The sequence below is a fragment of the Mus caroli genome, chromosome 8 (genome assembly GCF_900094665.2).
Source record: "Mus caroli chromosome 8, CAROLI_EIJ_v1.1, whole genome shotgun sequence".
Lineage (NCBI taxonomy): Eukaryota > Metazoa > Chordata > Mammalia > Rodentia > Muridae > Mus > Mus caroli.
In genome coordinates, this window is record NC_034577.1 from 71,241,306 (window position 1) to 71,266,638 (window position 25,333).

Sequence of the window (25,333 nt, forward strand, 5' to 3'; positions counted from 1 at the left end):
TAAAAAACATGGCTTGTAGCTGGTTGCAGTTGGTGCCATTTTTTTTTTTTCTTGAAATGGATGGGATAAACAATGAGATGTGACTTGTAAAGTTTTGTATTGAGGGATGGGTCCCCACAGAGGCCTGCAGTTAGGGACTGTTATGAGCTATCATTGGTGGGTGCTGGGAATCAAACTTGGGTCTTCTGCAAGAGCAGTAAGTGGCTGCTTTTCCAGAGTACCTGGGTTCAATTCCCAGCATCTACATGGCAGCTCACAACTGTCTATTCCAGTTCCAAGGGATCTGGCATCCTAGACAAACAAGCAGGCAAAACACCAATGCACACAAAGTAAAAATAAAAATATACTCTTCCTGTACTTTGACCAAATTGTCCTAAAATTAATCTTGGTTTAATGTCGTAGTGTCTTCACATAAAGCTAGTCATGCAACTATTTTGCAACTTGCCTTTGTTCATTCAGTATTACAGATTTCTAGTGGTACTCTTTTTGATAGCCAAACACTGCACTTTGACAAACTCCTGTTAGTGGAATAGGCCTTCCTATTGCTATGTCAAAGTTTTAGTATCTGGCCGGGCAGTGGTGGCACGTGCATTCTACCCCAGCACTCAGGAGGCAGAGGCAGGCGGGTCTCTTAAGTCCAGGACAGCCAATCTATAAAGAAACCTGTCTCAAAGAAGTAAAAAAAAAGTTTAATATCTGATTTTGTATTTTCAAATTTCATTTGCACAAAAATACTCATTCACATATTGTCATTAGCATTAAAATGGATGAACTTTGTATCTGTAATATTCACAAATATATTTTAGTATATTCCCATAACAAGATTAAGTGCATACTGAAGGAAAGAATGACCACACACTGGTAAGCTCAGAAACTGATAAAGGGAGATTTTATTCCATATACTTCGGCATATTTGCGTTCCTTTACAACAGATATTTATGAATTATATAAATTCATTTTTAGAAGGCCTAATGGGTTTCAGTCAAAACAAACTTTCTATCATTTTTTGCAAATTAATCAAGATCTATTATTTAAAAGTTCTAAAGTCTTGTCAAATACTTTTTAATTTTCCTGTTCTGCCTGCCCTGTTCATTGTAATCCACCTTCCTCATAATTCCAGTTTGGCATATTAGTAAGATGTGGATAATGTCCTTTGTATCCAAACCTACAAATGAGTATGCACTGCAGCAATGGATACTCTGTATTGCTATTTCCCCTGCACTCCCTGGAGGAGTTGTTTAAGGTTGTCCTTGGTTGCTCAACAGAAGAATCTGTAGTCTAAGTATGTAGGGCTGGGGATGTAGCTCAGTTGTTAGAGTGCTTGCCGAGCACACACAAAGCCCTGGGTTTGATCCTCAGCACTGTGTAATCCAAGCCTAGGGAGTGGGCCGAGAAATTCAAGGTTGTCCTTGGATACCTAATTTGAGGCCAGCTTGGGCTATAGGACAAGCTGTCTCAAAACAAAATTAAAACCAAAACCCTAAAATCCAGATACTTAGGCACCACCTATAAAGATTCTATCTGTAGGGTTTTGTTGTGTGTGTGTTGGTGCCAGAGTGTCTTCCTCAATTACTGTCCACTTAGCGTTTAAGACAGGACCTTGTACTGAAGTCGCTCATAGACTGTGTCAGGCTGGCAGGCCAGTGGGCTTTAGGGATCTGCTGGACTTCACTTCGCAGCATTGGTATTACAGATTCCTACTAAAGTCTCAAATATGGTCCTCATGGGTGTGCAGCGTGTACTTACTGACTGAACCATCTCCCCAGCCCACGCTTATAGTCTTACAGGAAGCAAATATTCTTCAGAAGTGCCTCCTCCCTAATCTTGATCAGTGATTATATATTTATAAAAGTAACATTACTGTGAAAGGTTATTATAGAATGTAAGAACTAAAAAAAAAAAAAGTTAAATTAGGGCACTGAAATAAATTTTGACAGATGTTCAAAAGCACCAAAAACTCATTAAAAACAATGCATAAGTTGGTCATAAACATCTTCCAACAATGGTGTTTGTAGCAGACACTGTTCCTTGGAAGCACACACTGAACACAAGTAGCAAATATAGCCCTGATGCTTATGTATCAGACTTTGGCAGCAAGTCTGTGACTGGCTTTTTAGAAGGGGGCAGTTCCATTACACTTAGCAAACAGGTAAGTACAGATTTTATCCAAGATTAGCCTTTGGTACATGAATATAATATACAACTGAAAATCTCCCCATAGATTGTGAAAGTCTGGAGGTAATTGATATATCTGAAATGTCTCCATGTTCATGTAGTATGCACAGGTTTAATCTTAAGAACAAAATAGTTCTTAAACAACAATTTACAAGACAACTGGCTTTTTGATGTCGCATTAAGAAAATCATACTTCAAGCTCCAGAGTATGTGGGGCCATAAAACCTGATTAAAGTTTTATATGATAAAAATCCCAGTAAGTAAATGGCTTATAAGTTCAGATTCAATCTAATCATCCAAGAAAAAGTAGTTTCCACTCTTCTTTTGTTCTACATCCTAAAAAGAAAGAGAAGTGACACAGTGAGCATTTGTCTTCTATGCAGGGCTGCTCTACTAGAGCATGCGCTCTGTAGGATACTTTAATGCATGAAATTTGTACAGAAACATAAATCCCATTTTTAAGCTTCTGGTACAAAAGGCAACAGATTGTCAGCTTGAAAACTAATTAGATTTTCTTAGAAAACTACAGAATAGTAACAGTGCACTTACCCACCTGGTCAGCTAGCTTCTCATTAGTGTTATGTTCTATTACTACCTAAAATGACCCAGCACACAGAAGTGACTTAATAAGCAAAGGAGAATGTTTATTGTAACCCTATCTTAAAACAAAAAACAGAGAAATTGGTGAAACGTATTATAAAGTTTCATTAACAAAATTCCATAAATTTATTTTCAAGGGCACAAAGTAAGGTTTCTCTAAAGAAGTTTTACTCTTTTAGACAGAAAGTTCCCTGGCTGTCCTTGAACTCACAGATATCTGCCTGCCTCTTCCTCTCTAGTGCTGGGACTAATGGAGTGTGCTACCACGTGCCAGATTTCAAGGCGGTTTTAAATGGCACAAAATAAACTAGAACACCAGATACATTACAGTTGTTGCCTTGAAGCAAGACTACAAAAAATGAGAGGAAAAACAACCCAAATTCTGAGAATCAATATGATAAGATGTATGTTTATTATCCACATACCTTGATTGAATTGAGCTTATTTATTCGTGGCCTGTAGTTGTTGGGGTCTCTTCTGAATGTAATTTCGAGCTGAGACAAAAATTTGTTCATGCCAGCCAAAAGAGTCTGAGGACTAGGGGGAAAATGGACAATTTTCATTAAATTTTGTTTAATGATCAAGAATCATCACTGCCTTTTCCACTCAGCCAAGCACCAATGCTAACATTACAACACATCATCTTCCATTAAAACCTTTCTATGCTTTCATCTTTTACAGCTGAGCTCATTTTTCCCCCCCCAGACTTAGAAGTACAGAGAGTTGTGAGTTATCATGGGAAATGAACCTGTGTTCTCTGGAAGAGCAACCAGTAGTATTAATCACTTGAGCCATCTCTCCAGCCCTCCAAAATTAAAATTTAAATTGGCTAAATAACAAAAAAAGGGAAACATTTTAAAGCCTTATGCAAACACAAAAGATGGTTACTGAAAAAACAAATTTATATATCTGAGAAATTTCCTAAAATGTACATATTCTCAATAACTGATGATAGAATTTAACATGAAAACAAAGACATATTCTGGGATGTATTTTAGACAGGGACTTACTATACAGATCTGGTTAGCCTGGAGCAATTAGGCCAGGCTGTCCTCTATCTTACAGAAATCTGCCTGGCTCTGCCTCTCATACTTGGCTGGTAGTTCATTTTCTTGAAAGAATTATTCAAATAGCAACTTAACCCTACTTCTTAACATCAAAAAACTTTGTGTGAGAACCAAATAAAATAGATTTATGGGCCCAAAATATGTTTGTGTATTGGTAATTTTATAAGATGTAACTTAATGTAGGTTTAGTACTAGTGGTAAAATAATGTCTCATAGACAGACCCGAGTTTTTAGTATGACAGATCTAGGTAGAAGAAGAGAGGGCAAAAGACTACACCTAAACTGTTGTGGGTCAGTGTTACATATTTGGCATCTGCTCCAACTATAGTGTTGTTGGGCAAGTCATGTAATTCTTTGGAAAAAGTTAAAATGAAAGAAAAGTTAAGAGGTCAGTAAGATTATCCACCAGTCAAGTATTGTATACTAGGCTGAAAACTACTGTAAGGCCCTACACACAGTATTATCTATAAATAAGTTGGGGGTGAGGTGCTGTCACAGAATAAGAAACTGACTAAGTAGTTAACTGTTTCAAAGATGAAAGCAGTAAGACTTTGGTGTTTATGACCTTACTGGAAATGTAGATAGAATGTGGTAATTTCCATTGTTAGAACTTAATTTTACTTCTGAACATCTTTAAAAGCATTTTTTTTTTACCTGTTTGCAACTGTGTTCTTTGATGGAACACCATCAAAAACGATGACTCGATCTGCTAGGTAGGTGGCCATGATGAAGTCATGTTCTACAACAAAGGCTGTCTTCTTTGCATGGAGAATGAAACTGGAACACAACAATTGCAAACCTTTCAGAACTTTTAAGTCACAAACAGATTTGTATATCATCACACACAATCAAAATGCTATTCTACAAAAACGACATTTACCGTTTGACGACCCGAGCTGCCATTAATCTTTGCTCAGAATCCAAATATGCAGAAGGTTCATCAATTAAATAGACGTCAGCAGGTTTGCCCAAACAAAGAGCTAAAGCCACTCGCTGAAGTTCACCACCAGACAATGTCTGTACCTAATTGGAGAAGTTCAGAAAACATGTAAAGACATCCAAATTCTGAACCAATGATGTGTGCAGATGTACAAGGATAATGTTATGGTACCTCTTGGTCAATGATGTTTTCAATCTGTAGGGGCTTCATTACATCGGTCACAAACTGCGGATGCGTATAAGCATCTCTGATCTTTTCATGCAGTAACTGGCGAACACTTCCCTGGTTTTAAAGAAACAAAAACTTTAAATGATAAATTACCAGGAAAGAACTTTTCTGTTTATGGATATTAGTACTAATTTCAGACCAAAATGAATTCTATTTACCACCAATTTCTATCAATTTTATTTTTTTTCTTTTTCTTAGAGTGACTCACTATTTAGCCAACTAGGGTGCCTCTGCCTCTGAGCGCTGGTATCAATGGGCATCACCATGCCTGGCCAGATCTAGTTTAATGCCTATTCACCATCTCGTTCATTTTGAGGCTTTCTTAAAGTTTTACTTATATACATAATTGCCCCAATCATGTACATAAGTAAAAATGCAATAATAATCTTAAAATTGAAAAGCAGAAAGGGAGAAATAATGAAGAACAGGAATAATTCTAAATGTCAAAGTGGGTTTAAAAATGTTGGATAATCTGTAGGTTATAACATACAATGCCCACCATCTTATTCTCTCTTCTTAGTTGAATCCTAAAATGGCTTTTACTTGCTGTATGGAACAGAGCTGACTGTGAGAACTTGAAACAGATCATGTAAAATACTAATGAAGGTAAACTGAAATGTGTAACAGGGTCAGTGCTGTGATGCTGAACATACAGTAATTTCCCTCATGCTGAATAACCTCACATTTGAAGACTATATTTATTAAGTTATCTACCATTCATCAGCTGACTGACATGAGGGTTTGTACTGACCCTGGTGCTCAAGTGTGCACATTGCTCAGGTCTTTGCTAATGAGTAGAATTGCTGGCGTTTACAGCTCTGTGCTAGAAATGATCTGACAAGAGCCAGATGTGGTACTGGACACCCATTAGCTCCAGCACTTGGGCAGTATGGTAGGTAGATTGAGAATCTCAGGTATTTTATTACATGGTAGATTCCAGGCCAGCCTGTGCTGTATAGAAGCTAATACAGGTAAGAGTTTTAGAATGTTCTTTTTGTGGTGGAGATCAAAATCAGTAATTTAACTCATGTTAAACATATATTCTACTACTGAGCTAATGCCCGAGCCCCTTACTGGAGCAAAAGACTAAAGGTATATATATATATGTATGTATATATATATATATATATGCGCACATACACCAAATATGCATTTGAACAGTGAAAGCATGACTCACTGTTGATTTGGGGCTGATTTTCTGTGGCTTATAACTGACATTTAGAACTGGCACTTCTCCTGCAAAACAAACAAACAAAAAATTAAAAAAAAAAACCCACAATTACAATAACACAAACACTGCCCAGCCCATTACCGTTTACGCTGTGGGAGAGTAAAAGGGAATGCTTAAGTGACAGTACCTCCTTCATCTGGTTTCAGCCTTCCCGCAAGCATTCTGATAAATGTAGTTTTACCTGTACCTGATAATACAACAAAAACAAATTAACCTTTACATTCCAAATATTCTTGTTATAATCAGAGAAATTTGTCTTTTTATTAGAAGGAATACCAGTGCTTTTTAATAAATGATTAGTCCACACAACTTATGGACTAAAAAACTGCATTCGTTTCAGTTGTCACAGTTTAAAGGTACCATAGGCTATTTTATGATAGAAATGCCTATTCACAGCTTGTAGAAAAGATTGTACCCCTATCAAAAATGTTTACTGAAGCCTGATCTGTTGCAATCTCCATTTTTTTTTCCCCAGAGACAGGGTTTCTCTGTGTAACCCTGGCTGTCCTGGAACTCGCTCTGTAGACCAGGATGGCCCTAAACTCAGAAATCCTCCTGCCTCTGCCTACCAAGTGCTGGGATTAAAGGTGATCACCACCACTGCCCAGCCACTAATAAAACATTTATGAAGGTAAACAGAGTGCTCTGAATTTTATATAAGAAAAATTCTAAACACAGGTATCCAAGGAAATCCTGAAAGCTGGCCTGACTGAGTCACTACCTGCCTACTGCTTCAGTCCCTCTGCAGGAGTGACTGCTCACTAGTTTACTTCACAGAAAAATCAGCTGAACAGAAACTGCAATTTTTAGTGAAAATAATGAATATTAACCTGTTTCAACAACAGTGGGACAATATTAGTAAATAGCACAAAACTGTGAAGATAAAACAGTAACTGTAAGGATTTAAACTCAGGTGTAGCCTCGAGTCAGTTCCCCACAAGCATAGGTAACCACAGAGCCGACTTTCAGCATCACAAACCACAACTTACCATTTTCCCCCAGCATCACCATGATCTCAGAGTCGGTGAACTCTCCAGCTACAATTGCTAGCTCAAACTCTCCCATCTTTTTCTTCATCCCGGGATATTTATACATGCACATCTTTTTAACTTCTTCTTCATTTGCTGTCTCAGCTACTTTAAAAACAAGCGACGCATCCCTGAATCTCAAGTTCTCTGTTGGAACATAGCCATCCAAAAATATATTTATGCCTGTTGGGAAAAAATTGCCACCAGATTAGTAAAGATCTAAAGAAGACATAAACAAATCTAAAATAATGATGGGAGGCAAAGGCAGGCGGATTTCTGAGTTCGAGGCCATCCTGGTCTACAGTGATTTCCAGGACAGCCAGGGCTACACAGAGAAACCCTGTCTTGAGAAACAAACAAAGAAACAACAACAACAACAAAAAAACCCAACCAACCAACCAAACAAAAAAAGAGACTGATTTTTGGGAATACATACATATTTTGTAACTTTGTTAATATTAAGTCTGCACATATGCAAAAACTAGTGCTTTTTTGGGTGTGTTTCGACAATGAACACAGGCCAAGTACAGTGGCTGATGACTATAGTTCAACAGTTAGAAAGCCGAGCTGGCAAGTGCTAGATTGTGAGACAAGCATGGTTTATTTACAGTGTGAGCTCCTGTCTCAGAAAAATTCATTTTCTACCACCAAACCAAAATAACTCCCTTAATCCAGTGTAAGATTAACTTTAAGTTTATATATGTATGTGAAACAGGACATCCTTCTATTAAAATTGTCATTATGGGGTAAAAAATGGCTCAGTGGGTAAAGTGCTTATCTCTAAGCCCGATGACCTGAGTTCAATCCTGGGACCTTACAGTATGGAAAAAGATAACCAGCTCCTGAAAATTGTCCTCTGATGTACACACATACACTACTGTATGCATGTCCCCCCCCCCCCATATACATACGTACTCACACAGGTAAATAAACCAATGAAAATTAAAAAAAAAAAAAACAAAAAGATTATTATGTATGAAACTCTAAGGAAGCACTTGGTTTCAGTATATATTAACATAATATATAATATATATATTAATATGTTTCTATATATTAATGGGGAAAAAGTAGCTGGCAGGTTTTGAGAAAGGAAGGACAGGCAGCAGCATCCCCTCTGGACCATGTCAAGAGTACTGACTGGAACCCTTGAGAGTGATAAACCAACTTTTCTAAAAGTTTCATTTTTATTCTTCAAATATTTAAAAAGTGGAAATGTAGAGTTAAGAATTAAAACCAAAACCTCTGGCGAAGAAAACTTAGTCTAAGTGCTTCAGTAACTAACTAAAGAAGAAGAGACTTTGGTTAAAAAACAAAAGCGATGTGGTTTCTACATTTTTTCCTGTGCTAGCTGACCTGTCAACTTGAAAATAAGTCTTAATGATAACCACCTGTACAGTTCAGAGAACCTGCAGGCATATATAAATTTACATAAAGAAATATGTGTAGACAGACAGACAGACAGACACATTGCTTAATAATGGTTGAAGTGCAGAAGGATCAAGTACAAACTCTCACTTCACCATTTAAAGCTCAGCAGGATCACTGTGCAGACCCAGCATTTACAAGAGACACTTTTAAGAGCGCCTGCTGCGGTTATCCATATGTCATTCTGATTGTACATAAGTACATGACCTGCACACAAAGCAGGTACTCAGTAGCACTTGTGAGTTGCTTCCAAGCAGAATGTGGCACACTATAACTGCAACACACAGAGAGCTCAGGGACACAGGAAGATTGCTGAGTTTAAGGCTGGTCTGTGTCTGTCTGTGTCTCTCTCTTTGGGATTCTCTGTGTAGTTCTGGCTGTCCTGAGACTCTCTCTGTAGCCCAGGCTGCTCTCAAACTCACAGAGATCCACCTACCTCTACTTCACGAGTTCTGCGACTGAAGGTTTGTGCTGCCGTTGCCCTGGCAGCTCCAGTCTTTATAAACAAAACAAAAACCAAAGGCAAAGCAAACGAGAAACACCCCACCAAAACAAAAACGAAAGCCTAAAAACTAAATTTAGTTCTAATATCCTGCATCGTTTCAGTGTGTTAGTGTTTGCAAGCATGCCATGGTATGCAGACAGAAGTCGGAAGGCAACTCCGCGGAGTCAGTTTTTTATCTACCTTCCCATAAGCTCAACTGAATAAACACAGCTCTCCAGGCTTGCACAGCAAGCACTGAGTCACCCGGCAGGCCCACATTGCTCTCTTAGTATTACTTTTGTTCACTGTCTGTGAGTGTGTTGTGCACTAGATCCTCAGAACTAGATCCTCTCAAACTCAAAACTTCAGAACTAGATCCTCTCCTGCCACAAAGTGTAGTTCTGGGGCTAGAACTTAAGTGGTTGTTATTTAGCAGCTAGTGTCATTGTCCACTGAGACATCCTAGAGGTTTCAACCTGTATTTAAAAAAAGTTTCTTAAGACTATTGGCAAGAAGCTGGGCATGAAGAAGCCCAACATACTCCGAGAACTTGGGAGGCAGAAGCAGTCAAATCTCAGTGAGTTCAAGGCCAGTCTGGTCTACAGAGCAGTTCCAACACAGTCAAGGCTACAGAAAAGCCCTGTGTAGAAAAACAAAAGGAAAAACTACCGGCAAGAAAACTGGGGCCACCTCACCAAGCTTCCCTTAAAATATATAGCTATTTATCTTAAACATAAGCACATAAGTTATAATCACTCCTCCACTCACATTCTAAACTAAAATATTGATATAACTAGATTGTGATACAATTCCAATAATTTTGAATTATTTTTCAAAATTATTTATCTTGTTTAAAAACAAACTATCTTGTTAGATTTTTAGGGAGTCTAAGTGTCACAAACACAAGACAGGGATTACAGATAGGTTTGAAATACGAAAATGGGATGGGCACTGAAGGAATGTTAAGAATTTATCAAAGGTGCTGGCATACTAAAGATAAGTTTGAAGGTGACAAATACTGTGAAGTCAAAGCATACAGATTCATGTTGATTTCTGTTCTCCCAGCAAAAAGTTCTCAGAAAAGAATCCTTTTCTGTAACAGTGTACAGCCTTATAATACACTGCGTTTTCTTCAATGATTAAAATACAAAATGCCAGTTTCACATACATATTAGAGCAATATGTAGTAGTGATGTCAACAGTAATACATTTCTAGGCATTAAAGAAAAAACATACAGCATTATGAACAGGTTTTCAAGTTACCTTCTCTTACACTAAAAGGCATCGTGACAACACCATAAGCACTCGGTACGCCATAGAGACAGCAGATGAAGTCAGAGAGATAGTCTAGTACACTCAGATCATGCTCCACCACAATGATATATCTGAAAAGCAAAACAAACTTTTATTTTTAAATTTACTATAACATCATTAGCTAAGACTCTTATTTATATAAATTTTTCTACTATAGTTGTAAATCTTAGAAAAAAAAAAATAAAAAAGTATAGGGAACATAGTAAAGCCACAAAATATTTTCTTATACAAGGCTTATTATTGAAGTTCCTATTTAAAATGTTTTCCTCAGTATAGATTTGACTAAGATGATTTAAAAATCTATTGCTAGAGCAGAAACTATCAACCACCGCAGTGATGAAGCGTTTATGCAGACTTTGTTCTCACCTCCACCCACTTTACATGCATCTACAAAACCAACTTAAAGCATTAGCTTACTGCATAAAGTTCTGGTTTGTATAAACAGAATAATCATGCTCGCAAATTTTTTTCAGATTTTTCAAGCTTTTAAATTTTCATGTATCTTACTGTTTATTTATATGCAGAAAAAATTACAACTTGCTGTTTATCTTCTTGATAATGCATTTCTTTATTTTGTATGTTTAAGGGCCACTCCTTCCTTCTTAAACAGTCACTTACCAAAATTTTCACATTTTAAAATTCCACTTAGTTCCTATTCACTGTAGGAATACCTTTTCCAATATGCAAATGTATTTTTCTTACTCTTCAAAGCCCCTTCTTGCCTTTTTTGTATTCAAATGGAACTAACATAGGAATCAAAAGTTCTGATGTTTTAGGAACACAGCATCTGTGTACTCAAGAAGTCTGTGCTACAAAAATATAGACTGTAAAGAGTAAAGGGAGGGGAAACTGAGGTCAGGATGTAAGACTCTACCAATTAATACTCTTAGGTTCAATTTGAAGCACCTAGGTGTTATTGATCATTTGTTGAGATTATGTTTGAGAAGTTGGGGGTTTTCCCAATTCTGAAAAATTATCAGCCATGATCCCTTCATGCTTCTTAATCATTGGTAGGCACAGTGGTGCATGCCTTTAATCCAGCACTCAGGAGGCAGAGGCAGAGGTAGGTCTGGTTTGCAATGCAAGTTCTAGGATGTCAGGGATACACAGCCTTCAAAAACCAAACCAAACCAAAACCAAAAAGCAAAACACCACCACCAACCCACATCCCCATCATGTGTGCAGCACGTGCCAGAGCTCACTGATGTCAGAGCTGACTTTATGGAGCTCATGCTCTCCATCCAATCTGATCTGAGTGCTAGGGATTACTGGACTGTTTGCCAGCACCAAGTGACTTTACCTGTATCTTGCCCACTTGTCTACTTTTCACTCTTAAAGCAATCAAATAGTCTTCTTACTACAATCACCATTTTTCAAATCTCCCTTATATTTCAATGCCATCTCCTCAGTTACAGCCACTAAATGTGAAATCGAGTCTTAGTGTTCGATTGCTGTTCCTAACTCATCTCATTAGTTCAGCAAGTTTGTAACGTTGTGCTTTCTCTCTCTCCCTCTGTGTATGAGTTTTCTGAGTGTAGGTGCATCTCTGTAACTATGTACAACATTCATATCTTTTCAATGGCTTCTCCCCCTTATTTTTGGAGACAGGATTTTTCACTGAACCTGGAAGTCATTGGCTAGACCAGCAAGCCAGGGATCTTTCTGCCTCTGCCTCCCCAGCACTGACCTTACAGTACATACATACCACCGTGCTTGGCCTATTCTAACATTCTGGGGACTGAGCTCAAGTCCTCATGTTTGCAGGGGATCACATTCTCCACAGCCCTCTCTACATTTGTTTTTTAGGTATTTCTGCTTTTGAACATTTCAAATCTCTACGTTTTGAATACTTTACAGCTCTCACTTACTATTTGAGAGGCTCTTTCAGAATGCCAGGTGGAGTTCTACTACTCTATCTTGCTGTGTATGCTGTGTAAGTTTAGGGACAGCTGCTTCTGGTACTCTTACCTGTACAAAGTTTACATAATCACGAGTTGCGGGCACAGTCTTCCCAAGTGCATTGTTATTTGTTTCTACACATGACATTCTACACATGCATCACTAAGTAACAGGCCTTTTATAAGCTCCTTCAACTGCAAAACGTAAATCCTTTCTAAAGCCCCAACAAAGTACAAACTCTACCTAAAGACCCAATAAAGTTTCCAGAAGCATCCGGGCAATGAAGAACTAAGAAACTTTGGAAATTACAAAGTACTGTATTCAACAAATGGTTTTGTGAATGCATCATACAAGTTGTTAAGAAGTCTTTTGTGTTTGTATAAAATTGTGATTTACTTTTGAAGATTTTGTAAAAACTAAGGCTGTTTTCCCCAAGAACATACACAAAATTTATACACGACTCCAAAGCATTCACGTTCAAACAGTACTTTCCATAGAACTGGAGGTAACAATTGTGAATCTTGCATTAAGAACCTTTTTCTAAGGAAGAAAAATTGTGGTGGTTACTATAAATGATTAAGATGGAAATCAAGAATGTTTAATATTTAAACATCTGCAAAATGTCCTCAACATTAGAAAACAGAAACATACTGGATTTATACTTACCTATCTGGATTTATTAGAGATCGAATAGTAATGGCAGCCTTTAAACGTTGCTTGACATCGAGATAACTAGAAGGTTCATCAAACATAAAACTAAGGAAAAAAAAAAGCAAGTTTGAATAACATAACTATACCTTATCCTTTTTAAGTAATACACTAATGGTTTCTGATTTAACAGAACGAAAAATTTCATATACCAAGAAGAAAAGCTACTTGTAATGGTAAAACTCTGTTCTGTTCAGAAGAAGGAAGAAAATAATTCCAAAACGCTGAAATGTCTATCTACAAATCTGAGGAGAGCTTTTGAAGATTGGACTAATTTATTAATTGGTACCGTCTCATAAAAAATATTCTGATAGAGTCTCAATTACTTTGAAGAGCTCTTCTTTTTGTTCTTAAATCGTATTTACTGTGTGTGTTGAGGGGTGCCACTGTCTGCATGTGGAGGTTGAAGAAAACTTGCCTGTATTGGTTCTCTTTCTAAAGTTTGTGGGTCTAGGGAATTCGACTCAGGCGGTACGGTAGGGCTTGCTGTCACCCCTCTATTCAGCTGAGCCATCTTGCTGGCCCCAAAGAGCCATTGTCTTAATAGGCTCAAGTCCAAAGGCTTTAAAGCAGATGGGTTCTCATGCACAGGATGTCAGAGAATACGTGGTGAAGACGGGGCTTGAGTATACACTAGAGCAACAACATGGAAAAATATGGGAATAATAAATATCCGAGAGGAGGAAATATTAGTAAGCAGGAAGGAGACGAGCCTTTTTAATTCCATGTCCCCTTCACAGAGCCATGTCATTCTGACACTGGCTAGTCTACAGAGAGCTTTAGTTTTATGTTAGGTATAAATTACTACTCATAAATGCAAAGGACTTATTAAAGGGAAAGTGGGTCATGGCAATACAACTGCTTTAACACATCACCTCAAAATCAAACACTTAAAAGTCTCTATTAATTATTCCTTTCAGGATTACTGCTGAATTAGCATCATTGCAGATATAAACTCACAAAGACTGAGATCCACAAAAAGTGTAAAGTAACCTACATATCAGCTTTTTGTATGCAAACGACAGCACAAGCAAATCTCTGCAACTCTCCTCCTGAAAGATCTTCGACATTTCGTTCTTTAAGGTGAGTTAAATCTACAAAGAATAATCAGAAGCATTGTGTTCAAGGTTATAAATTCCATTTCACCTCTTCTGGTCATAATGCACACACTGCATGTCATGACTCTAGGTCTGATGATAGATATTCCAGTTTAAAACTGTGTAGTATAATAATAAAATAATTACTAAAGCTTTCCTCATTAATTTGGCAAGCCATAGCCCATCAAGAGGATTATGACTAAGTGCAGTTTACTAAAAGCATGCACTCAAATACTTACCAAGCTGCTGACAGACAATTGCCTGTGTCTTTGTTTCATCTTTTCGGTCCAGAATAGAGCCCACTGTCCCCTGTCACAACAGAAAATTATCACTATATCCCTTTCAAAAATTTCACAAAGTAAAATAAGTGTATTTTGATAGAATTGTTATCGTCCTACCAATAATCTACAGTCTACAACTTCTATCTATAAGCAAACTGACCTTTGCAGCCTTGGGAATTTGGTCTACATATTGAGGTTTGATAATGGCTTTTAAGTCATCTTCGAGAATCTTGGTAAAGTAATTTTGTAATTCAGATCCACGGAAATAAGTCAAAATCTCTTGCCAATCAGGTGGATCCTAGAAACACAATTGTTATGTGAGTTTAAGATAAAAATACAAAGGGGACAGTTCCTAAATAAAACTAAATATATTAAATAAAATTAAACATATATCTTATTAGAGGATTTCTAGTTTAAGATTGGAAGCAGACTTAGTTTCAAATCAAGGCATACTAACTCAAAAGTTTGAGAGAATTATGAATTTTCTGGTAAGCAACGCTAACATTTTTATTTTGAAGGGATAGAACATGAGACTTGTCACACACACATACAAATGACAACAGGAATGACATCAGTACATGGCAGTGTAAACCAGTATTGGGAGGCTGAGTTCAAGGTCCTTTGAAGCTACACAGTAACAGCATGTCTTAAAAAACAAAAACTAAACCAGACCAAACTTGGGATGTATAACACCTTTGAACTCAACTCCACAAATTAACTTAAAAAAATAAGAACACTGAAAAAAAGTATACCCATCACTCTCATAAAAAATCCATAAAAGACCCAGACATATTAATTTCCATAATCTTTAATACATACATCATACTTTCCAAGGTTTGGCTTTTGTTTTCCTGCTAAAATTTTTAGTGCAGTTGACTTTCCAATACCATTAGTTCCAACTAATCCCAAAACTTCACCCGGACGAGGGATAGGCAACCTATTACAATATAGGAAAACAAAACAAAAACAACTTGCTATTAGATGGAAAAGATACACAACAACCGAATGATGTATTTTAAAGCACTTTTATGCCATTGATAAGCTAAGAAATATATGCTAAGCATTAGTGGCTATTAGTGGAGAGAAAACAGCCAAGAGAAACGAATTGTTAGAAATGTATCCATAATGAATAACTTTATCCAGTTCTTTATCAAAAATGACATTTTTCTTCATAGTTAAGGCTCATCTTTAGCACACTAAATGTTTTGGTAAAAATTTCACAGCAGGTACAATACCACATTGTCTTTCCCCCCACCCTAATCTCCTATTGCTGTTGACTCCTTAAGAGCGGACAGGGTGAAAATACCTTTTAATTAATAAAACCTAGACTTTCAGATTCAATATATTAATATTCAGCAGATAAAAGTAAGCAGTGAGGCTAGGCTGTGCACACCATTAATCCCAGCACTCAGAAGGCAGACATAGGCAGATCTCTGAGTTCAAGGCTAGCCTGGACTATATAGAGTATGTTCCAGGACAGCCAAGGCAATACAGAGATACCATCCTGAAAAGCCAGAAAGCATTAAGGACCTAGTTATTTAATGAGGTCCAAGTCAGTATAGCATTTCCTGTGGGACATAACATTAGTTGATAATTAAAACCAAAACAACTTTCTTTAAAGATTATTCGGAAGTAAGGGTACTCATTATGAACCACTGTCAACTGTGATATTTTAGAATAATTTAAGGGGTTTTACCTTCCAGACATTTAGTTTCTGTATCTTCACAACATAACTCTACTGGGCCTTTGTAGTTGCTTTAAAATCCCTCAAAAATTAATTCAACTATTAACTAGAATGAACTGCTGCCATTTTTTGCTTGTTTCGAGACATGATTTCACTATGTAGCCTAGACTGGCCTTAAACTCAGAGATGCCTCAGCCTCATGAATGCCGAGATTAAAGACATCTGCTACCATGCCTGGCAACTGCTGACATATAAATTAACCTTACATTTTATAATAGCCTATTACTTTTTGGTAGATGCGCAGTATCATTTTCATCCATATTCTGAAAACTCTTCAGGGAATTTTACCCTTGACTGAAGTAAAGAGGAATATACCTGTGAAGCTTGAAGGCATTGGCACAATAGCGATGTGTTGTTTCTTTTTCCAAGTTGCTTGGCAAATTGACAATTGATAAGGCGCCAAAGGGACATTTCTATTATTTAAAATAAAGAATCACACATTAATTTATAATAGATGAATTAACAATATTATTGAAATCTTTCAAGCACAAAATTTACAAATATTAGAAATAATTTACTTAAATAATCAAGTTCCTTGAAGATAATAGCTGTATACACAAATTTAATAGTCTTTATGATTGATACAACCCAAACACTGTTCAATAGTTTCCATAATTTTCCTATAACAGATTTTTTTCCCTTAAATTACTCTTCTCCTTGTTTGCTTCTTTCCTATAGATAACGTCTTTTAAGGTGTTTTGATTTTATTATTTGGGGGAGAGGGTTATATCTATCTTGCCAATAGCTTTTTAAAAAAGGAAAAGAGTTGAGCACCTTTAGTCTCAGCACGTGGGAGGCAGAGACAGTTGAATTTATAAGAGTTCGAGGACAGCTTAGTCTACAGAGTGAGTTCCAGGACAGCCAAGGCTACACAGAGAAAGCCTGTCTCAACAAACAAAATAAAACAATAATGAATGAATGAATAAGGGATGTAATCAAGAAAGACACCTGGCTTGTGACTTCTGGCCTTCATACACACATCTACCCATGCACACATGCACGTTAAAGAAAAAAAAAAAAAAAAGGCAACAGTAATGTGGCTAGAAAAATATCTCTAAAGAATAGACAACGATAGACATGACCAGAAAGGACAAGATCAGATGACAGCTCTGCTCAGTAGATGAATTCAGGGAACTGAAGAAACTCATTCAGAGAGAATTCAGTGAATCTTCATTTCAAACTGAGACCAAAACAAATTAAAGAAAAAAAATTGTTTTCTAGTAACTTCTGCCCCTAGCCATACCACTAAATTTTTACAACTATATTTCGTATGCTCCTCTTTTCATCAATGCAGGCTACAGGTGATTTTAAACTCTCATGTGACTTGGAAAAGAAACCCACACCATTTATAAGTAATGTGGATTAGTCAGTGTTCAGGATGCATATATTTCCCTTCTGCTCCATCACCAAGAGTTTATTTAGCTGGTGTTTTAGGCATTCAGATAGATATCTAAAACTTTAGATATTAATTTCTTATAGCATCAAAATCAAATAGAACAGATGATACTGTAATGTTCCTACCAGATTCCTAACACCCAGCATAAAGGCAGGCACACAGGAAGAAGGAGTAGTCAGTATTTGCCTGGAGTAATATTTCCTGCTTATGCTTTTCAAAATAGGAAAAACTATTTCCAGATTCCATATACATTTCCCGGATACTTGAATAAGGTTCAAAAACAAATATAATACACCCATGGCTTATATGTTCAACGATTTATAGGGAGTTTTCCGAACTCTGGTGAAGTAAGTTCCTTTTTATATTGGACTATAAACAAAAAAAAAAAAATCTAATAACATATCAGTTGTTAAATCTTTCTTTTAAGTTGGAAATTTATGACTTATAAGTCAAACATCAGTTAATCAATGTAACAATTTAAGATGTTTAAAATTATACTATTGGGATAAATATAATAGATACATATATGAGATATAGTAAAGCACTTTTAGATTGAATTTAAGATATTTTAGTTGTATTTCTACTTGAGAGTAGTAAATTTAAAATTTGAGACAGGTATGGTACATCTGTTGAACTGTTTATGAAATTGCTTTGTTTTTCGTTTTTATGTTCTCAGTTTGAAGATTCACTGAACTCTCTGAATCAGTACCCTAAAGGTGCAGCCTTTAATCCCAGCACTTGGGAGGCAGAGACAGATGGATCTCTAGGTGTTCAAGGCCAGTCTAGCCTATATAGCATATTCTATGTCAGCTGGAGCTACACAGAGAACTATCTCAAAAAGAAAGTAAATAAACCTGGAAAACTATAATGCCAGTTACATTTTATCTCTAAAAATTTCTGGAAAAGATGTGCTACATCTTTGTATAATGAAAAGCTCAACACAGAGAAATAACCTAGTTAGAAATATCTTTACCTAGCTCTATATGATGCTTACTTGTTTTTAAAAGTTTTATTATTATTATTAAAATCATTATTAGTGTGTGTGTACGGTACATTATGTGAACAGTGTGTCTGTGTTTGTGTGATCTTGTGTGTGCATGCCATGGTGCATCAAGTGGATGTCAGAGGACAAATTTGTGGAGTTGTTTTCTCTACAGTTAAGTGGGTCCCTCAGTTTGACCTCAGATAACCAGACTTGTTCTTCCAGGATATCTCACTGACCCATTAACTTCTTAAAGGTGTGCTTTTGGGCTCTCTGCTCCTCCCAGGTCCAGAGACAGATGCACCTTCTTAGGCAGTGCCAGCCTTTTCCCTGAAACATGATGGTGAAGGTTGGAGTGAACAGATTTGGCCATATTGGGTGCCTGGACTGCATGTTTGCCTTCAACTCTGGTAACATGCAACATGGGTACTGTTGCTATCAATGATCTCATCATTGAAGTCAACTATATGCAATCCAATGTCCAGTGTGATTATAACCATGGTACTTTACACAGTAGAGTCAAGGCTGGGAATGGGAAACTTTTCATCGACAGGAAGGCCACTTCCATCTTCCAGGAGTGTGATCTACCAGCACCAACAGTGATGCTGGTGCTGAGGTATCTTGATTATCATGGAGAAGGCTACAGCCCACTCAAAGGGTGGAGCTGAAAAGGTCATCATCTCTGCTAATGCCCCTATGTTTGTGAAGGGCATTAATCATAAGGATGAATAACTCACTCAAGAGTATCAGTAATCAATCCCTCCTTCACCACCAACTGCTTAGTTCCCATGGTCAAGGTCATCCATGACAACTTTGGTATCACTGAAGGACTCAGAACTATAGTCACACCATCATTCCACCCAGACTGCAGACGGCCCCTGTGGGGAACTGTGATGATGGACACGGGACTTCCTAGAACATCATCTTTGCATACACTGGCTTCAAGGCTGTGGGCAAGTTCCTCACAGAGCTGAATAGGAAGCTCACTGACATGGACTTCCATACCTACTGCTGATGTGTCCGTAGTAGACCTGACCTGCTGCTACCCGGAGAACGCTCACAAATATGACGACATCAAGAAGGTCATGAAGCAAACAGTGGAGGGAGGTCTAAAGGACATCTATTCTGGGTTATAATGAGGACCGGGTTGTCTCCTGTGACTTCAATAGCAGAACTACTCCCTCTTTCATCTTTGGGCTGGGACTGACACTGGTCTCAACAGCCACTTTGCCAAGCTCATTTTCAGGTATGACTTTGAATGTGATGGACCTCAGAGTCTACATGATCTCCAAGGAATAACTCCCCACCTCAGCAGGAACAAGAGAGAGTTGCTGTGGAGTTCCCGCCCTAACTAATGCCCAACACACTTACTTCCCTCATAGTTTTTATGTTAGATGCCTTCAAAAGAAAGAGAGGGGCTTTGAATCCTAACATCTTGCAAACTACCATTAAAGTTCTTTGGAACTCCCAAATAAAATAAATAAATAAATAAATAAATAAATAAATAAAGTGAGTTTGGTTTGTGGGCCACTAAGACCGTACAGTAGGTAAAGGAACTCGCCACCAAGTCGATAATCTGGGTTTCATCCTGGAACCTACAGTGTATAAGAACTGACACCTGCATATTGTCCTCCAATCTCCACATGTACACGGCGGCACAGGCGTCCCCAAACAGGAGCACACACACGTACACACACTCAAGATTACAAAATAAACAAAAGTAAAAACTTAGGCGGGTGGTGGTGCATTTGGGAGGCAGAGTCAAGCAAATCTCTGAGTTCTAGGCTAGCCTGGTTTACAGAGTGAGTTCTAAGATGGCCAGAGTGGTCTATTAAATTAAAAAAGTAATAATACTGTTCTAAGAAGATTGCTTTCTTAAATTTCTTTCTAATTTATCTACCCTATACTTCTGTCTTTTTAAACAATTTTAAAGTACTAAAAATTTTCACATTCTATTTTTGACTCAACAACAAATATCACTTACCTTAATACAAATACCACAACCAATACAAAGAGTTTCAGAAATCCATGCTATTTTGCTCTGGGGTGTAACTTCTATGCACAATTTTCCTGGCAAAGACAAATAATTTCCTTTATCTTTTAGAATACTTTTAAGATTGCCATTTAGAAAACACCCCTTTCAAAGTCTCACACAAAAGTTTCAATGATAATGATTTAAATCAGAGTTTGGTAGGACAGATTCTGAATTAAATATCCAGGTTTATCAATTATGTATTCTTATCAGGCAATAAACAAATGGCCAATATATTTTGTCCAATACCAGTAAAAATATGGTAAACCCCGAAACAACCTTATGAGTAAGTCGACTGACTTCAATTTGGTTTCGGTGCTTTGGATGCAGCTGGAGTTATGCATTCACTAGCTGACTTATAAAAGAAATCATGTCGCCAGGGAGTGGTGGCGCATGCCTTTGATCACAGCACTTGGGAAGCAGAGGCCAGCCTGCTTTAGAGTGAGTTCCAGGACAGCCAGGGCTACTTGAAACTGCCCCCCCCCCCCCAAAGAAAGCATGTCTTAGCAGTGAAAGGCACACCATAGAAAGGAATAAATTATTTCAGTGAGGTAAATGAAACCATAAAAGGCTATGCTTTTTTCTAGTACACAGACAAAATTCAGTACAGTATTTGAGACATCAATGACTGAATTTCTGAAAACCATGGGAGATACTAACAGATAATACCTACAGGTTCTCTTCCGACTTGCTAAGTCTAAAAGGTCACTACTATGGGACAGCAGTCATATAACAACACTGAAGACCGTCAACAACTTGTCACCTCTGAATTGTTACATTTACTCCATCCTGTAAACCTAGCAAGGCCCCACAAAATGTCTGTCTTGAAACTTGAAGTACAGTGAACTTTGGCTTGACTTTTTACAATCTTAACAATTACATTCTATAATTCCTTTCAAAAGGATAATTTAAAATCAATAAAAGTTTAGAATTCTAAATTTCTCACTTTTGTAGCTCAAAGAAACCACCAGTGATTAACTAACACAGTATCTGCTAAGCCCCTAGGAAGCTTCTAAATCCATCTGCTTTTCTTCAGCTGCTTTCTACTCTTGGATGCCAACAGAGCCACTTACCCATCCGAACCACAGGGCAACTCTTTTTGCACTCCTGCCGACATTTCTTAGGTTTGCATTTGTCGTGGTTGACAATAGCAATTCTTGTTAATTTGTCTGCCATAATTGTAACAAAGAATATCCAGTTCTTCTATTAAAGAAAAATGAACAAAATTATGGCAAATTCTGTAATATAAAGAGAAATAATTTATGGGTATAAAAGGAGGACACATCATATGGAGTTCCTATGTTCATTTGGAAAATTAAAAAAAAATTAGAAACAAAAATAATCTATTCAGTTTGGAAAACAAAATTTTACACAGCGAAGTTAGATTATAAAACAGGTGCCACTTAAAATACTACAAAAATTCCTAGAAAGATACTTAATATATACACAGAAAAAAAAGCTCAAAAACACTAAGTCACAAAAGACCTAATCAAATAACATATGTTTTCTCAGTTTTTATAATAAAAATAGTTAATATCAAAGAAATTTAATTCTTCTGTAATTTATATAAACAATTAAATCTCTTGGGTAAAAATAAACTATATAGACCAAAGCTCTTTTTGGAAAAAAAATAATCAGAAAAATTAAGACAGCAAGAATGGAAAATACATGACAGATTAAAAAATGATATAAGGCCTCAATGATTAATACTGATACCATTGTATGAATATAAATCCATAAACCAAATTATATGTGAACACACCCACACCCAAATCATGAATTCATTTTCTTTTTTCCAGGACAGCCAGGGTTTCTCTGTGTAGCCCTGGCTGTCCTGGAACTCACTTTGTAGACCAGGCTGGCCTTGAACTCAGAAATCCGCCTGCCTCTGCCTCCCAAGTGCTGGGATTAAAGGCGTGCACCACCATTGCCCAGCCATGAATTCATTTTCTTATCTAACCGACTATAATGACTACTGATGGAAAGTGGAAAATGCTTTTTAGAGTTATGAGCATCATGCTACAGCCCAGGTTTTTATGTAGTAGCAATGTTGTATACATACTTACTATGTCTTAAAGACTTTTCTATATAATGCCTATAGAGAATTAAGATCAGACCAAATTTACAATCTTTATAATATTTGTTTTAGTGTATTTACATTTACATTAACTCCCTCATGTGACTAAAGGGATTAAGTTCTAACAGTGCCTTCACAGTCTAGTTTATCTCTAAATCTGAAGAAAAAGCCAAAAGCCAACACTATCCATCTGCAAAGATACTATGCTGATTTTATCTGTGACCCACAACTTACATAGCCATTATCTAAGTGATTAGACTTGGAGGGACAGAAGCAATCTTGCTCCTCACTACACTATTTCCTCTTCCTCCCTAAAAACAGGCTTTCCTCTTAGGAAATGTTTCCATCATTTACAGACTACCAGACTACTTCATTTCAAACTGGTAAACGCTCTATTTTGTTTTGGTAGAGGTGAGCAAAGCTATAGTAATGAAAAACAAAACAAACCAACAAAAACTAAAACCTTAACTGTTGTGCTGACAAAGTCATTTCTTTAAAAACTGATACAGGTCTCCTAAGTTTAACTTAGAAATTAAATGATTTTACTTTACCTCTGAAGCTTACTTAAAACCCCAAACCAATCAAGTACTCGTCAAAGAAATTGACTATTTTAGCAAATAAACTAATAAACTGGGCATCATGCATTCTAATACAAATAAAAAATGCTTTTCTACAAAGTACCCAGTAAATGAAAGTATTTTCAGAGAAAAATAAATCTTTCACTATGAAATTGCTTACATTGGTCTTTGTTTTTATGATGCTACTAAAACTATCTTTTTAAATTATTAAAATAATAAGAGCCTATAATAAACAATATTTATAGGGAACAGAAATATACTAGAGGTGGCTAATTAAGTTGATTTAAATAATAAAATAAATTATTTTACATTTAAGAAAAATAAATATAGATTCTTTGGATAACGGTTACATAGGTAAACATAATTTGTGCAACCTCCATATTTCCAAGAATTAGCGAAAAGGAGTTAGTTCCCTTCTTTCCAATAGGAGGACACCTGAAGAGGAATATTACAGGGAAAACTTTTAGGAATACAAAAAGATCTGAAAACACTTCAGATTCGAAGGCTGACTTGCAAGCAGGAACTATTAAACTCTGGAGTGCCTTCTAGGTGAGTGAAAAGACGGTACACATAGGAAGCACAGCCTAAGCTCACATGAACTAGTATGACCCATGCTTACGGTAAGTTAGCCTTATAGAGCAGATTAAGTTGGGAAAGGCACATGGCTTTTTTTAAAAGTGATTTTTAATGGATCCCCTTTCAGCAACTGCTAAATGTTTTTCTGAAACATATTTTTGTCTTTGTTGTTTCGTTTATAGAGGTGAGCTAAGCTGTGCTATGAAAAGATAAAACCTTAAATACATTTTGGTTCAAAAATATTTAAGCTTTTTGATTATAGTGAATACATTATCAACTGACAGACACAGGGTGACTACTTTCAGCATACAGGACCATTGGCTACAACACAAATGCTACTCTCCTAACTCCCTAGTTTGTAGTCCCTTGGAAGAAAGGGCAAATAAAAGCTTTTTGACAGCTATTCCTTAGTTACCATTTTTACCATCAAAAAACAGAAAATACTTATGTAGCTCTTGAGGTTCAGAAATTCACCTTTGACTATCATTTATTTGCAACAAATACTAAATACCTACAATGTATTAAGCCTAGAAAGGATATCTAAAGGCATTTTGAAGACAGCATCCCTGATGTCAAGAAGCCGAAGATGTAATAAACAAAAAAAGAGATTAAGTCACTAATGGGAAGAGGACAGGGTGCTACAAAGTGCTTCTTGGAAGTCCTAAAGACAGGCACTCAACTCGGAAACTCACTTGGTTTAACTGCAGTCCCAACTGAGAACACGTCGCTCTATGAGAAAGATAGAACGACGTTTGCCTATCATTTCCAAAGTCTGGGACTGGACTAGGAGCACTGGACTTCATGGCGGCAAGATGCTATGAGTCAGTCCACAATTATTTAAAAAATAATTTTTTTTTCCTTACAACCAAATGCCAACGTAGCCATCTGACTGTGAGGGGAAGCTTGGGGGATCTGCTGGGTGCGGGGCGTCCTCCACAGAAGGGTTAGCTTGAGGGTGGGAGCGGGGCTGGGGAGAAGGGGCAGTGGAGGGTGGCGAGCAGAGGCTATGGCACCTGCGACCGTTCTCGTGGCAGCGGGCCGTGTTTGGAGTACAGACGCCCTGAGGTCCGGATGGCTGAACAGACGCGCGCGGAACGCTCCGGCGTCCCAGATGTGCAGCTGGAGCCGGTTGCCACGCGCTACGGTCTCCGCTACTGAGGCCTAACTACAGGCGCTCCGACAGTGTCCCTAAGAGTTTTCCCAAGGTGGCAGCCGGCCGCCTAACACCAAACCTCTCCCACGAATTCCCGTACCTGGAGACAGCGGGCCCCTTACAGCGGGGCGTGCAGTAGCCAAAGCAGCGCTAGCCGTCAGGTCTTAGCACACAGCGTGTTCTTACCGCCACCGGCCAAGATGGCGGTGCACAGCCGCCGCCTCGCGCAAGGCATGAGGGCATAGTGCGCGTGCGCGACAGAGCGCAGAGTCGGCGCCCTGGACGGAGTGATGACGTTGCTGACGTCATTGCGCCGCG

The 25,333-nt window shown here is 37.5% G+C and overlaps 1 protein-coding gene across 1 annotated transcript; it reads right to left on the reverse strand.

Annotated features, from left to right (window-relative positions):
• Nucleotides 1-862: 862 nt before the first annotated feature.
• Abce1 (ATP binding cassette subfamily E member 1) lies at nt 863-25,313 on the reverse strand. Its single transcript, XM_021170041.1, has 18 exons — nt 25,116-25,313; nt 21,705-21,834; nt 20,584-20,669; nt 16,537-16,634; nt 15,297-15,414; nt 14,638-14,775; nt 14,436-14,505; nt 14,097-14,193; nt 13,058-13,147; nt 10,442-10,563; nt 7,231-7,452; nt 6,369-6,428; nt 6,188-6,246; nt 4,954-5,064; nt 4,723-4,865; nt 4,497-4,619; nt 3,201-3,312; nt 863-2,511 (listed from the first exon to the last, which is right to left on the reverse strand). The coding sequence occupies exons 2-18, from the start codon at nt 21,805-21,807 to the stop codon at nt 2,464-2,466; spliced, it is 1,800 nt and encodes a 599-aa protein (XP_021025700.1). The 5' UTR covers nt 21,808-21,834; nt 25,116-25,313; the 3' UTR covers nt 863-2,463.
• Nucleotides 25,314-25,333: the final 20 nt, after the last annotated feature.

Excerpts from the sequence above, each read along its gene's own strand:
- Abce1 (XM_021170041.1), bottom strand. The coding sequence starts at position 21,807 with ATGGCAGACAAATTAACAAGAATTGCTATTGTCAACCACGACAAATGC. Across the intron at positions 20,670-21,704 it reads TTGCCCTGTGGTTCGGATGG|GAAAATTGTGCATAGAAGTT; the intron begins GTAAGTGGCTCT and ends TGTCTTTGCCAG. Across the intron at positions 14,776-15,296 it reads CAAACCTTGGAAAGTATGAT|GATCCACCTGATTGGCAAGA; the intron begins GTATGTATTAAA and ends TTGTGTTTCTAG.